This window comes from Meleagris gallopavo, chromosome 1, assembly GCF_905368555.1.
Source record: "Meleagris gallopavo chromosome 1, MGAL_WU_HG_1.1, whole genome shotgun sequence".
Taxonomy (NCBI): Eukaryota; Metazoa; Chordata; class Aves; order Galliformes; family Phasianidae; genus Meleagris; species Meleagris gallopavo.
This window is the reverse complement of record NC_139404.1, coordinates 48,177,397-48,192,955: the sequence shown is the minus strand read 5'-3', so window position 1 is coordinate 48,192,955 and position 15,559 is coordinate 48,177,397. Positions and strand designations below refer to the sequence as shown.

The following is a 15,559-nucleotide window of genomic DNA, read 5'->3' as shown; positions in this document are numbered from 1 at the left end:
TGTTACAGACTGCTTCAAACTTCTCACCCCTTAACACTTATCAATTCCAGTATAGTAGCTCTCACAACATTAAAATAATTAAGCAATCCTCGCAAAACTTCATGAAAATTTATTTGTCCAATGCATTTGTCATCTCTTACCACAATATAAGTGATAATGCAATAAGCTAACAGTTTACCTAGTTTGTATTTTGCACAAACCAAATTTCACAGGGCTGCAATACTTGTTTTGATAGTGTGCGGTTGCTCAATTGTGTGTAACTCAAATACTCTCAGTATACATTTTACATATTGCATTTACCAGACCATTCCCCTTACTCTAATTCAGTACTGTGCGATGCTTTCTACAGCATAACAAATCAAATATGGAAAAACTGAGGAATCTGTTTTAGTAATCTCTATATGTTATATACTCTTTCTTGCAAAGATCAGACATCAGCTCTGCTATGTCCATCAGTAAGAAACAGAAATCAGGACGCATAACTGAAACACTCTTTGGTAGAAAGATTTTTTTAGTGGTTATCATAATTCCAAAATAAAAACTATAAAGGACCATTTGCCGTAATGCTTAAAGCATCTGTGTACTCCTGTGATTTCTTTTTTAATCAAACAGTTAAAGGGTATATAGTAAACATATACTTGCACACACGTTTCTTTACTGGCTCTTACTCTCTTAAGGTGAAACATCTACCCTCTTTTCCCAAAGCCCACTGAAAGTTTCACAACAATATCACGTGGGAAGATCACCTTGGATAGCAGTCATATTACTAATCATTAAATGTATTTTAATTATAGCATGTTTCAGTTTAATAAAACTTTTTATAGCTATTATTTGTGCACAGTGCAATGACACCAACAGTTTAACGTTTAATAAACTTCTTGATTTTTTTGGCCCAAACGGACAAATTGGAGCCTATAAAACACAACTACAAGTCCTTAATGAAAGCTGTTCTCAGCAGCTAGGGGTTGTTTTAAATAACACAGGTACAATCTCAAGGAAAGACAATCTCTGTAATCATTAATTTTAAAAATCATCTGAAAAATTCCCAAGAGAGCATCATATAGCTGAACTGAATGGCTGTTTTAAGGAAAAAAAAAATCTAGCTAATTCATTCTTGTATGACCTTTAAACTTCTAACATCTTAAGAATTTAGAGTTCAAATTAGTCTAAGGTAAAGGTTCCACCTTATAGATGAGAGCTAGTTGCATTTTAAATAGCAGAAACATCATCGTACGTTCAGAGACAAAAATCAAGTATCCCATTTTACATATATAATTACACATTTATTTTCAGTGACCAAACTATGAAATGCATTTTCATCAATAACGGTTCAACAACATAGAATTAATAGCTGCTAATACTTTTAAGCTGGTATGTCCCCATTGTTCACACTGTTTCCCAATAGACTTTCACAAAGTTTGTTACACATTGCAAATAAAGGGAAAAAAAAGTTATAAATGCACTTCAATAGCATTTTACCAGATACATTTCCAATAGTCACAGAAATACCTTCAACTGTAGAGAACCAAACAAATCAAGGTATGTCACAAACAATAGATTGGACACTGGTGGATTTTTTATTTATTATAATGTTAGCTGAAAAAGTGAAATGCACAGATTAAATTTAAACTGAAAAAAGATGTACTCCACAAAAGGATAAAGATACTCCAGGGCATGGAGCAGGGAAGAAAAGACTATGTGCCCAACTTGGTGATTTAATAAATATAACTCAAAAGACTGATTCTATGTTCACCATTTTTAACATACCCAACATCATTCAAGCTTACTCACTGTTTTGTTATATCACAATGTTAATAAGTCACTTTAATAGATTCCCTCAGTATGCTGCGCTATATTATTTATGATATAGAATATTTTTAATTCCTGTATCTATAATTGGGATTCATAATAAAATATTTTATAACTATTATAAAGATTTGTTATATAATTAAAAATCCTTTTGCCCCTAACATGTGCTGTAATAAATTAAAAGTGCTTGTCATGTCTTCAGAAGTACAATTCTATGACCTGAGGCACTGGAATGGCCTTTGGCAAAATGACTGGGACCAAGTCACAATCTTTTTATTTGAGTAAACAGGAGAAAGTTGGAAGTTCAGAGACTACCACAAACGCAGTAAGATGCTCCCTCTCCTACATCACTGCAGCCATTCCTTTTGGAGCAATAAGGAGAGGAAGGCTGAAAAGGGAGAAGTAGTAGCACAGCAAAACTATACATCCAAGCTGCTTCCTGCTAACTTGACTATACTAACCCAGGCAGTACGTAATTATCAAAATCTTGCAGTTCAGGACTGTCTTCAAATATCTGACATTCTACACAACTGAGCTCTTCAGAGGTGTGGACACAGGAGAAGTGCATATAGTGATGAATATTTACCTTTTACAATCTCCCACATTGCAGATAACAATATCTTAAAGCAGGGATGAATAACTTACACAACAATGAAAGAAAAAAAAACCACCACAACACACTGTCAGAAAGATACTGCACTAACATAATAAAATAAAAAATGAGGGTACTACTTAAAAAATAGAAATTTCCAAACTTACAAAAAAAACCCACAGAGTACAGAAGTTCTACATTCCCAGTACATGTACTGAAGCCTCACTATAAAAATGAGATGTAAAACTAAAATATTTATGAAATGTCACAGTCATTTCCCACTGTTTTCAGAATCAGCTTCAATATGGAAAACAGAATTTAATCAATCACAGAGTAGCTCTTGTTGAAAATACAAGCTTAGTTGACTTTGTTAAGGCAAAGTACAATTTTTCTGCAACTGAAATGAAAAATGAATTTTATGAGAAGATCTAATTAGAAAAGTCAAGAATGACAGATGATACATTAATTTCAATGTAAATTTGCTATATTGTTTTTTTTTTTAACTGAAATGTAAATGATGAGCCAATGGTGTCTTACAAATAATGATAAACATATATAGGGGAAAGGAAAAAAAACCCTCATGCTGTGATTCTCTGCTGCCACTGCCACTGAGTGGCAATTCATGCCAATTTTTTGAACAGATTTCATGATCACAGTTCATAGTCTGTTCTATAAAAAATGGGATTTATTTGATATTTCCTCAGAGGAAAAGGAAAGACTTCTTTCCCCACACTACTACACACATAGCCGAAGCTGAATTTACAGAAGCAACCAAACACACATTCTGTTTGCCTACTTCAGCTTTTGTAGAAAGGAAACACGTGCAGGAAGATCAATATAAAACTTTGGGTGGGAGGAGAAACAGGGAAGATTTTAAATTGTAGAAGGCAAGAAATGTACTCTATTAGTTATAACTAACTCTATTAATCTTTCCACTAATATTTAACACCATCTCCAGCTCTTTTAAAATAATACTACTTCTAGCCCAAGCCAAGAATGCACCTAGTAATACTGCAGTTAGTAGCAGCTTAGAAGTACCAGGTTGAAAATGAAGACTTAGAACACAGTTGGTGTCAATAAAATTAGAATTTAACAAATGAGAAATTAAAAATGTCCAATTAGCAGTCAACAGATAAAAGTCAAATTAGAAGTTAAATTAAAAAAAAAAAAAAATCAGACATGCTCAGCTTTGCCACAAGTGTCCTTTTTTTTTTTTTTCAGTTTAAATCACCATCTAGATTTTTGAGGAATCAAACTGTTAGCAATATGCTGTTACAGAAAATTACACAGATGCAGTTAGGACCAGAGCAGGGTTTGTGGCTGGTATGACCACAGTATATAACAAGGATGAACAAAAAAGAATGAACTCCTGTCAATGTTCTCTCAATGTTTCCTTTGTTCAACTCTTGTACACCAGAACAAGGAATTATCTGAGACAACAACAGGAAATGGGGGAGAAGGTGTAAAAACCCAACACGTATCCATCTTGGTGAAGATTTAGAGCAAGACTCTTTGAACAAGAAATGAAATTTGCCAGTTTACCTCAATTATGAATTCTATGAAGACAAAGTTTGGAAATTTGCTATGCTAAAAAATCCTAGAATAAGATACTGCCACCTGTTTTTGTATATTTTTTTCCCCTATTTTTTATGTATGGCCACTAGAAAGGCCTTTCTCTTTGTTATTTCCATTTGATTTACTTTAGATTTGATAAAATAATAATACTGAATCTGTGATTTCCCATGGCCAAGAAAGTCGTAAGTTAATGCTACAACTAAGTCAAAATAGGATTATGTGGCAGAAATAATTTTTATATTAAAGATTGTGTCTCATTAACTTGTTTGATCTTTGTAATATGAAAAGTGACTATAAACAGTATATAAGATGCATACAGAGATTTTGAAATCTCTTAAATCATTAACACAACCGATCAGAAAATAGAACATTCTATGTTAGCCTACAGTAAGAAAAAGTGAAGTAGTAAATACGACTAACCTAACCCAGACTTGAAAATGTAATCATCATCAGCCACAATAAGAACTCCAAAGATCAGACATCAAGTCACACAGTCATAGAACCGACTGAGCTGGAAAAGACTTTTAAAGTTCACCTAGTCCAAATCCCCTGCAATGAACTGGGAATCTACAGCTGGATGAGGCTGCTCTGAGCTCCTCCAGCCTGACCTTGAATGTTTCCACAGGTAACACTTCAACTTTAATTACATTTAAACAACAGATCTGCTCTCAATTCTATTGAGAACATTTTCTTCATTTCACGAACAACTGAAGACACAGAAATTTTTGCACCATTTGTATCAGATAGTGTCTTTGGAGACGGGAGTGACTGAAATCTTAGTCAAAAACACAAAAGAGGAAAACGAAAGACCTGCAGCAGAAATCTGTAGCTTGTGGATTAAATTAATTTAAAAGTATGTTCAACAAAAAAAAAAAAATCGAAAGCAAAACCAAAAGCAAAACCAAAAGCAAAACAATAAAACAAGAAGCTGCACAGCATAATCCTTTGGAAAGACTGGTAACAATCACTGCTAACAAGACTGGAACAAAGAATGTGACAGTGATCAGGTGATTCCAGCCGTTTTCATGCATATGTATGTATTTGAACTGCAAGTGTCTGTTTCACTCAGCTTGTACTTTTCTCTGAGATCCTCATCAATCAAGTATTTGTTTAGTAAGATGCTACAGTAGTGCCAATAGTCACAGAGTGGTGTAATAAATACACTCTTCACAAAATATAGAAGCCATGCACTTAGTGTACAAAGCATAGCTCTTCAGCTAAGGAGCAACCAATATCCCCCCATTTTTATTATTATTTCTTTTATTTAAATAGCTCAGCTCAGTCATTTAGAGTCCCAGTTGCTAATGAAAGTCACAGAAACTGCAAGACCTGCACTAAGTTTCTGTTCCATAGCTCACTTCAGGACTGTGAACAAGATACTTCTTGCTGAACTACATCATAAGAAATTTCCTTAGTAAACCAACTGATAAAACAAATTTGATATATTTTTTTCCATTTTAGTGATTTACTTGAAATCAGTTCTGTTACAAAAAGCATAAAGATGTTGGTTCTTCTTTTATCAAGTGCTTATGAAGGTTAATAACAACAGCCTTGGTGAGGACTGGCAGTTAGGCTCACACTGGCTACGTTCTTGGGGAGGAAACATGCTGGAAGGATTGCAGTTCAAAAGGATCAATAAAGCTTTTAGATTTGAGAGCAGTATGTACCTCAGGGACTAAAGTCACCAAACTAGTGCCAGATGGCATGCTAGACTTCTTAGGAAATAAGATTTTGCTTTGTTTTACAACAACATGGTTTCTCGAAGAGGTGGAGACACCAGATAATGATTCATTTATGATTTGGAATCTTGCTGTATAGGTAATTGATCGTGTTATTCTCCATTATATCTGACCAAGCCCTGTAGTGAACTTCTGCAGCTCCCCAGTAGTGTCGAATAGCAGACTCAGAGTGATGGCCTGCCAATGCCATAATTTTCTCCAGGCCCCAGTCCTGCTTCACACAGTAGTTGGATGGTGGTAGTTCGGAGAGAATGATTGGTGTATCGCTGAGAAAGCCTGGCTGCCACACTTATCCTGGGCATCATTGCACCCAAGTAGTTCACACCCATTGGTTCTCTTTTGTACCATACAGGCTGTTCTTTCATTTGCTCTGCTGTTAGCTTTAAAGGATGCAGGTAAAAGGCTGGAGGCTCCGGAGGCAACTTAGATAAATAAAGCTCCAAGGAAAAAACAGGACAGTTTGGGTCCCCTGGCATATCATACATTTTACCCATTTTATGAGGATCTTCTCCATTTTTTCCTTTGCCAGGATACCTAAACATAGCATAACGACGCCCGTTCTTGTCCTTCTCAACAACAAAAGCATCTGGAGCCAGATCTCTCAAAATTTCCCTCCCTCGTTTGGTAAAATGCAACTGCAAATCAAACCACACCTTGTTGACGAGTGCCACAGGACTGTGCAATCCCAGTACACCAGACAGTTTTATCTTACGCAAGTCGTCAGCAGCTATAGGAGGATGGTGGTGAGTCTCATCCTTTCCCTGGATGCGCAGCATCCTCAGCATACTCACAAATACCATATTTGCACTAGCAAACTCTTTGTCCTTCATTAAGCAAATCTGACGATTATAAGGTGGCATTTTGAGATGCCGGTTTAAGCCAGCACGCATTGACTTGTAGCTTGCCACACTGTAGGTATTTCCATCATGATTCCTTATTTTGCAATAAAACTCTCTTAAAATATCATTGAGTTCACTTACTGGAACCAATTCAAAGCTAGGATCCTTGCCATTTTTGGCCAGCCATTGCTTTAATAGGTTAGCTGCCCAGCCAGTCTGCTTGTGGGTGTTTTTGATGCTCTTAGCATCCTCTTCCTCTTCCTCCAAGCCAAAGAGTACATCCTCGGGGAAGTTAAAATTCATCTGTGCTGCTTCTACTGCTTCTTTATTTTCTGATGAAGTCTCTTCCTGTTTCAATTGCTTTTCGAAACAATTGATCAAAGTTGTACCATCAAATATGCCACAGGTATACGGCACACAGCGAACTACTTTTTGTTCTGAGAGCTGTGAAGTGCAGAGTAATACATAATATTTTGGATGTTACGTAACAAAAAGCAGGTGGCATTAACTGGATTTTTCAAATGACATCGCATGTCAGTTTCATATCCTGCTAGTCAATTAGAATGCATCTGGTCTTATTTTAAATTAACCATGGCATTATACATGCTTTAACTGATTCAACTGAAAGTAAACCTAGAGACATACACTAAAAGACTGAAAACCGGAAAGCGTCTTGTATCTTGTTTCCTTACAATTCCTTCCTTTTTGCTCACCTTCAATTGCTAACTCACACACACAAACTTTTTTGCTAAAATCTTTTCCGGGTTTCAGACTCTACCAAAGATGAAAAATTCCTAAATATACATCTTACACTGAAAATATATCTTAAAACCATAAATCTCAATCATTCTGGTATTGCTTTTCCTCCGTATCAATTACTGATAGATTTATATAGCTATAATCCACAGGTATCTTTTAAAAATGACAACCATTTTTTATGAAATGCTTTAATAAAAGGTAGAGTAAGGCATGGATTATAATCTGTAACACTGATCATCTTTCCTAGACTATTTATACAGCAAGTGAAAAACAGAATCTTGTCCAGTATACTTTCTTCTCGCTTTGAAACACAATTCAGATTTATCTGCACCTTGAAAAACCATTAAATGTGGAAATTTTGGGTAGAAAAAATTAATTTTATTCCCCTTAGTAAAATACCTTCCAGTTAACAGAAATGTACATGTGAACTGCTTTGTGAAATATCTGTACATAGAAACTTCATTACAAATGATTTCGAATACCTTAAATTTAACCTTAAAATTGCAAAGTCTAACAAATTTTAGAAGAATCCAGAAGTACTGCAAGTTATCCTTAATTATGAAGTAGTTATTCCTGAAGGAAGTTTCTTTTTCTCTTTTTTTTCCTTAAAAGTACATGGCAATAAAATAGAACTATTCTTAAAAACTTTTGAATTAGTGTAAAAATGAGAGCTGCAATAGTTTGCAAAATACTTTTAGCTTCAAGTTTAAGACCTTTAGGCAAAAACTAAGTAGAGTTTTCTTTCATATGTTGGCTCTGTTGCATCAGACAGTTTTTAGTGTTCTCCAGAATTACTAACTCACCTACTTATAGAAAACACACTGGAAAACTTCTGCAGAGATTATGAGGAGCTCACGCTCCCAGTAATACTCTAGATCAGAAGAAGAGAAATACAAATAGACACAAACAAAAAGAATGGGGAAAAAAAAAAAAAAACACAACGAAGAAACACACAAACCAGAAAAAAACCCACGACAACAAAAAAACACCCACAGCCTGAAGTTGTTTCATTATGAGCAATCAGGGTAAAGAACTTATCTCCTGTGGATTGTAACTTCAGAAGTTTAAACAAAAATATAATCAACAACCTACCTGTGTTGTTCCCTCAGCTGTTCTCTTGTTCGCTGAAGAATCTGTTGGTGGCCTGCTTGTCTGGTTTTCTGAAGGGTCAAGAAATTGGTTCATTTGCAGTATCTAGTCAATACTAAACTAAATACAGCTTGTCCACTCACTCTACAAATTTAAAGGCAACATTTGAAGTTGTTTGATACTAAATGTTCCTTATTTTTCAGTCCTCATTTCCAAGTGCAAGTATCCAAGCTTCATTACTACCATTTTTCAGAGGAAACGGAAAAAAAAGCAAAATGGCACTTTTCAATCTAGAAGTAGTATTCATTCCCTTCTTTGAATGTCTGACCATGTATTCCAAATATTTTATGGGTAATTCCCTCAGTTGTCTGAGGAGAAAACATAATTCCAATCTCTCCTGCCCCTAAATGTTAACAGACAAGATATTAAGCTGAAAAAAAAAAAAAGTTGTTCAACATATTCACATGAAAATAAACTAAGGTTAGAGTAGAAAATATGTAAATGAAGCAAGCAGAGCAAGGACAGTATTCTTATTTGCTCAACTAAACACATACCTACTCTAGCAACTTAAGCAGAAGTTGCTTGAATATTTGATATAAACATTTAAATCAAAATTCTTCCTTCATACTCCCTTACATTTTAACCAGAGCTTAGCAGCAACTGTGCTGGCCCAAAGCAGTGTTTCAATTCTGGTGAGAAAACCACTTGGTATACACAAATGCAATGTGAACTGTAGAAAACAATATATATTTCTGGGCACAGAGAATTTCATAGCTCTTTTTCTAATGTATTATATATTATACTAGCCTTAGAGATAAACAATAATGCAAAGTGTATAATTGTCACTTTGATGGAAAACATATTCGGACATACGTATCTTAGAAATGAGAAATGAAATAAAATCATTTGTGATGTTGAGCCTTACTTCAATTAATCCTAACATTATATTGTGCCAACTAGAAAGTCTTGGCTATGATTTCAACTCACTCAAGACCGCTAAGTAAATCTTGACCTCAAATAAAAATTTCAACATACTTAATATCAGAAGCGCAGAGAATTGTCATGACATGGCAGAAGATGGAGAGAAAGCATTTTAAAATATCTCAGCTAAATAGCATAGCTAAACTTTTCCTGTGCTTTAAATTAAGATTTTTTTCTCCCATTTTGTTTAAGTGTTTTGACAATTAAGTCAATGAACATACTTTCTTTTCTTAGGAAAGACAATCAGATTACTTCAGGAAGCTACATTAAAAAATATAAATATGAAACTGTTAGTATTAGGACAGAAGTATCTGATTTCATGCTAGGAATAATATAAATCAAGTTCTAAATAAAACAAAGCTTAAAGAGTCAAACTGTTAACTCCTAATGAGATATGATTTTCAACAATGGCTAAAACATTTGTGACAGATGATTCTGATCCTGATAATTTCAACAGTAAGGCCACCCAGAAGATACATTTCAGTAAAACAAAACTTCCACAGGACTAGAATTTTATGTTTTCTTTTAACAATGGTTTTCTCCGCTTTTCCTAGTGTCAACATTCAAGCATAACTTACCAACTCTGGGCGCTGTAATGGTAGGTGGTTCGGTAGGAGCTGTACTATTAAATGCGGAGAGGGGAATCTTCATATGTATGGGACCTCGACTGCTGGTAGAATTATGAAGTCCAGAAGTACCCACTGTGGGCAAAGAAGTCCTTGTGGTTTGTGCAACAGGATGTGTAGTTGAAACTGCTTGTACAGCCAATGTTGTCCGTACAGACCCAGCACTGGCTGGAGAGTTTCTCTGAACACCAGGACTGGACACAGATGGGCTGTTATTTGGTTTAGTTGTGTTAGTAGATGCCAAAGATACTGCAGTTTTGGTAAGGCTACCAACTGTAGATGAGCTCTGTACAGATATAAATTCAACGCTGCCTGACTGCTGGTTAGTGACCAAAGTTCCCGTGGGGCCTTGAAGGAGCTGAGGCTGGGATGATACTGCAACAGGCACGTGCAAGATTACAGGCAAAGACTGCAATGAAACAGACATTGGCTGAGTGCTGCCACTGGGCACTTGGCTTGTGCCTACAACTGTAGCTGTGTTAGCTGTCGAAATAACTGCTGTTGTCAAAGGGCTAGAGGTCACTGGAGTCTGAGGTTTAGGATGTCCACTGGTAGGTGTCTGAGGAGCAGCAAGACTGGAAGGTGGTGCTACACAAAAACACAAAAACAGAATTTGAACCAAGAGGGTAGATCCACTCCAACACAACAAATGAAAAAATAATTACTTTTATTTTCAAAGAAAGGCCATGTGTGCTCTTTTTTCTGTTGTACACTGTGAAATTCAGTGGTCCAGTTTAAGATAGTGTATACTGTATTTCTATTTGAAAGAACTAAATACAAATGACAAAAATTACAAACAATAAAGACGCAGAGGCTTGAGAAGCTGAGATTCAAATGATGAAAATACATGAAGTATATCACTTTAAACACTTGCTACAGAAATAGTAGAACAACTAGTCCTTCAGAAAACAGAAGAAGAGAAAAACTAAATCAACTTGACTAAGTTGCTCTGTATGGGTATGACATTGTATTCAGAAGGTGCTACTGAAATAAGGATTAATGTGCCAAAGAAAGTATTCGCTTTTTATGCAACAAAATTTTGGGATTAAATCTAAAGATCGGGAGTATAATATACTAAATATAGCCATTACATTCCTATTATGCGCTGGTTCCGAAAAAAAGAAAAAAATCAGTTTTAAGTAAACAGAATTTTAAAACTGAAGATAGTGTTGATATACGAATATAATTAATTGTGGTTTTGGTTCTAAATTCCTTATAAAATTCCAGTATTGGAATTCCACTTGTCAGTGATTCCTTTAAGAAATAAGGCTTGTGACTTCCCTTAATTCCCCACTCAATTTTTATAGCCACTAGTCAGAGGGCATGATAATCAACATCCTACTACAATCAAGTGCAAAAAAATGGCCTGTGAGCCATGTGCTTCACTTCTCAGCAGTGGAGAAACTTCATGTTTTTCTCCCTTACCCAGGCAAGCAGTCTGCTGTAGCATTTAATTTGCCCACATGTTCTGGTTGGCCATGTCAATATATTTTTTACCTTGCCTAGTAAGCACATTACACAAACATAAATGCCATCCAGAAGAGAGCAACAACGATGATAAAAAGGCTGGAAGGAATGAGCTATGAGGAGAGGCTGAGGACACTTGGGACTCTAGACTGGGGAAAAAAAGGCTAATAGGTGATCTCATTGCTCTTAAAGACTTCCTGAGAAGAAAAAGTGAAGAGGAAGGTGCTGCTCTCTTCTTCATGGTAACTGAGGACAGGATGTACGGGAATGGTGTAAAGCTGTATCGAAGAGGTTCAGGCTACAAATAAGGAAAAATGCATTCATTGTGAAGGTGGTCAAACACTGGAAGAGTCTACCTGCAGAGGTGGTTGATGTCCCTTGCCTGTCAGTGTTAAATATTTCAACAACATCCTAAATAATATGCTTTAATCTTTGGTTAGCCCTCAAGAGGTCAGGCAGTTGGCCTAGATGATTTCCAAAGGTCCTTTCTAATTGAATGATTCCATTCCATTCTAAACTGGGAATGTGGTAGGCAGCTAAGAGTAATGATGTCAGGAATAAAGAATTTCCACAAAATAGTTTTGGTCTGTTTAGTTACCTAATTAATGTAAAGCAATAAAACTTTCATGAAGTTGAGTTATAAAGTCCATAGGCAGTTTCCCACCTGGATTCACAGGGGCTTGAAGAGTTGCTGGTTTACTATCTCCTACATTCCTCTTTGATTCCAGCATCTGCCTCACCGTGGTAATATTTCTATAGAAAGAAGATTCAGTTAGCACTTCTCAACAGGTATAGTGATGATGGGGAAACAATATTGCATAGCTATTAGTTTCATTAATTTTATAATCTGATTTATCTTCTGCCCCACAAACAAATTAACACCGTACATTCGTCTACTAAAAAACAAAAACAAAGAAACAAAAAAAACCCTCTGAGAATTACTTATTTACAAATTTTCAAGTGTTTGCACTGAGTTTGCCTTTTGTCAAGAGAAATTTCTCGTAAGACTTCTATCACCTTCAACTGTTAACACATCGTTTATCTAGGAATAGATTCAATACTGTCCATTGTGAATTCTGTGAACAAAAATTGAATTTTACAGTTGAATAGCAATGAAGGAAGAACAGTTTAATTAAAAAACAAACAATCAAATCCATTACATGAGGTGTTGCAAGTGTCCTACTCTGAATTTTAACATGATTGTAGTGACGTGCTTTGCTTACCGGTATGTCAGATTGTTTGCATTCGCAGTGCTACTTGCAGCTTTTCCTGAGGACAGAGAGGGGTTTGGTGTATTCTAGAAAAGAAACAAAAATACAAAGAAAAACAAAACAACTACATCAGCTTGCGGATTAACTGTAGTCCATATAGATTCCTTTCTATATGAGGTTTCAGGAGCCAAAACTAGATGTTTTACAAATCTCTAGAAACTATTTGGTCCTACCTGCCTCAATCCTACATACTCTCTTTCTCTAAGCCTCATCTCTTTAGGATTTTATAGCATAAAAATCAATATTTCTTTTTGAACTATTATGAATTTTTAGCTCCCACTTCATCACAGTAACTAACCCAAAATACTTATTCTAGACAGAGGAATGCTTTTGTTTGTATTCATTCCTCTCTTCCCCTCCTTCCCTCCCTAAAAGCTGATATTCATCCTTACTCTTCACACTGAAGTAAATTACTTTTTCTTACATATAATTTAAGGTGCTTTCACACTAACAATGTATAAAGGACCTTCTGTGCAAATGAAAACTACTCAATAGACGTTGAAGAATCTATCTGTAAGAACAACTCACTTTTAGTCAAATAAGACAAACCTACTTTGTGAACACCACTGAAACAGGTCACATATTCCTGCATACAAAATTTCCTCAATACAAGGTTTTGGTTAGCTCAGAAATACAAATACAGCAAACGCAGTTCTTACTTCCTGTTTTTTCTTCATGTCCTCCTTGGCAGCTCCAAACCGCTTTGTCAATCGAGAGATTTTAGCCTAAATGGAAAGAAGAGAAAAACAAGTAAACAAAACCACAAACACAAGAACAATTAAATAAATTACACAAACCAAAAGTTTATACACTCTGGAAGGCCAACTGTGTTCTGAGCTGCATTAAAGAAGGGGTGGCCAGCAGGGAGAGGGAGGTGATTGTTCCCCTCTACTCAGCTCTTGTGAGGCCCCATCTGCAGTACTGTGTCCAGGACTGGGGCTCCCAGTACAGGAAGGACGTGGAGCTCTTGGAGTGGGTCCAGAGGAGGGCCACTAAAATGATCAGAGGGCTGGAGCAGCCCTCCTATGAGGAAAGGTTGAGGGAACTGGGCTTGTTTAGCTTGAAGAAGAGAAGGCTCCAGGGAGACCTCATTGTGGCCTTCCAGTACTTGAAGAGAGCATACGAACAGGAAAGGGAACACCTGTTTACAAGGGTGGAGAGCGATAGGACAAGGGGAAATGGTCTTAAACTGAGACAGGAAAGGTTTAGGTTAGATATCAGGAGGAAGTTTTTCACACAGAGGGCAGTGATGCACTGGAACAGGTTGCCCAAGGAGGCTGTGGATGCCCCATCCCTGGAGGCATTCAAGGCCAGGCTGGATGTGGCTCTGGGCAGCCTGGTCTGGTGGTTGGCGACCCTGCACATAGCAGGGGGGTTGAATCACTGTGGTCCTTTTCCACCCAGGCCATTCTGTGATTCTATGATTCTATGAAAATATTCTTTCCATGAAAGACAGTATTACTGTATGACTTTGGAGCAGCAAAAAGACACCAGTGTATCGCAATTCTACATTATGCATGACTTTTCACTGCTATCCACAACTGCACAAAGATAATCTATTTATTCACTTTTTTTTTCTCCTCTCCTCCCCTTGTGGAATCAAATTGCCTTCCCAAACAGCATCAACATGAAACTTATTACTAAATGCTGAGGAACTTGGTAAATTTGACTCTTGTATGCAATTCAATACACACTCACCTGTAGTTCAGTAAGCACGGTTTTATGCCTCTTGTTACATTCTACTTTCTCTATTCGCATTTTCAAGTCTGCCAGAGTCTTGTCAAATACAGCACACTGTAAAGCAGCAAGTTTTTCTTCTAACACTCTCTGGATAACCTGCCAAATTGTTATTCAAATTAGGACAGGAAAAAAAAGGAAAAGAAAATTAATCCTAAAACCTGGGAGATTGTTATAAAAATATTCTCAACTCAAAAAGAATTTTGCCATGAATGACACTGGTTGTGCCTTGTCAATCAATTAAATTTATCATAGTCAACAATAAGAATGTGGTTACGTTGCTAAACAAGGTGTTTATGTCTGTTTTGACAAATACATATATCCCTTTCTGCCATTAACTCAATACATTAATTTCACTGTAGTATGATAAATATATACAGGTTAAAAATTGATAAAAAGAATCTTAACAGAAGACATTTTTGTACAGTTGTGTTTCCACAGGTTAAATTTTTCCTTTCTTTTCTACTCTTGATAGGAACAATAGCATTTGAAGAACAGAAACTAAAAATGTTTAATGAAACTTTAGTTTTTGATACACACTTTTCCCTAAGCAGAAATGCCCTCTGTTGCTTTAGTTGCAGAAGATAAAAATAGCAGGAGACTAATTTCTGCAAAGTCTACTTACTACGTTTATCTTTTCCCCTTCTGCTCCTAAATCTTTACTACTGCAAAGTAAAAATCTCCATAAGAAAAAGAAATAAACAAGCAGTAAAAGTAGTTGTCTGGAATCCTACACTGAAGTTACAATATGCACCACCACAGCTCTACAAAAATCTGCAAAACACTATGTTTGATAACTCATTACTGCACTCTTTCTTTAAAGCTGAGTACAAAAAGCAAACCACACGTAAACATTTATCACACTAAAATGCCACCTTCGCTGAGATTCTTTTATTCTCCATCTACAGTCACATTTCACTTAAGAATTTAAACGCTTGACACATTTCAAATATAATTCTTGTGACATGCTTTCCAAATGGCATTTAGTCTAAGTAAGGCTACCTAGGACTTTGTAAATTGAACCTCTGTTGTTATTTTAATTATGTATAATTTTAAACCAAAAAATAAGAGAAAG

General features: G+C 36.0%; 1 protein-coding gene across 7 annotated transcripts in view; it reads right to left on the bottom strand.

The window, feature by feature from the left end:
* ATF7IP (activating transcription factor 7 interacting protein) overlaps positions 1 to 15,559 on the bottom strand; it is a 103,080-nt gene that overhangs the window by 24,374 nt on the left and 63,147 nt on the right. For 4 of the 7 annotated variants that reach the window (XM_085224876.1, XM_010710065.4, XM_010710069.4 and 1 more), the window contains exons 5-11: positions 14,446 to 14,583; positions 13,407 to 13,472; positions 12,700 to 12,773; positions 12,141 to 12,229; positions 9,962 to 10,597; positions 8,406 to 8,473; positions 1,570 to 6,998 (exon numbers count right to left, since the gene is read on the bottom strand). In XM_085224876.1, coding sequence (XP_085081002.1) covers positions 5,880 to 6,998; positions 8,406 to 8,473; positions 9,962 to 10,597; positions 12,141 to 12,229; positions 12,700 to 12,773; positions 13,407 to 13,472; positions 14,446 to 14,583 — 2,190 coding nt within the window. In that variant the 3' untranslated portion in view covers positions 1,570 to 5,879. Of the gene's footprint in view, positions 1 to 1,569; positions 6,999 to 8,405; positions 8,474 to 9,961; positions 10,598 to 12,140; positions 12,230 to 12,699; positions 12,774 to 13,406; positions 13,473 to 14,445; positions 14,584 to 15,559 lie in introns of those variants that run through there. The other 3 variants (XM_003202340.5, XM_019614378.3, XM_085224922.1) reach the window with 2 other exon arrangements.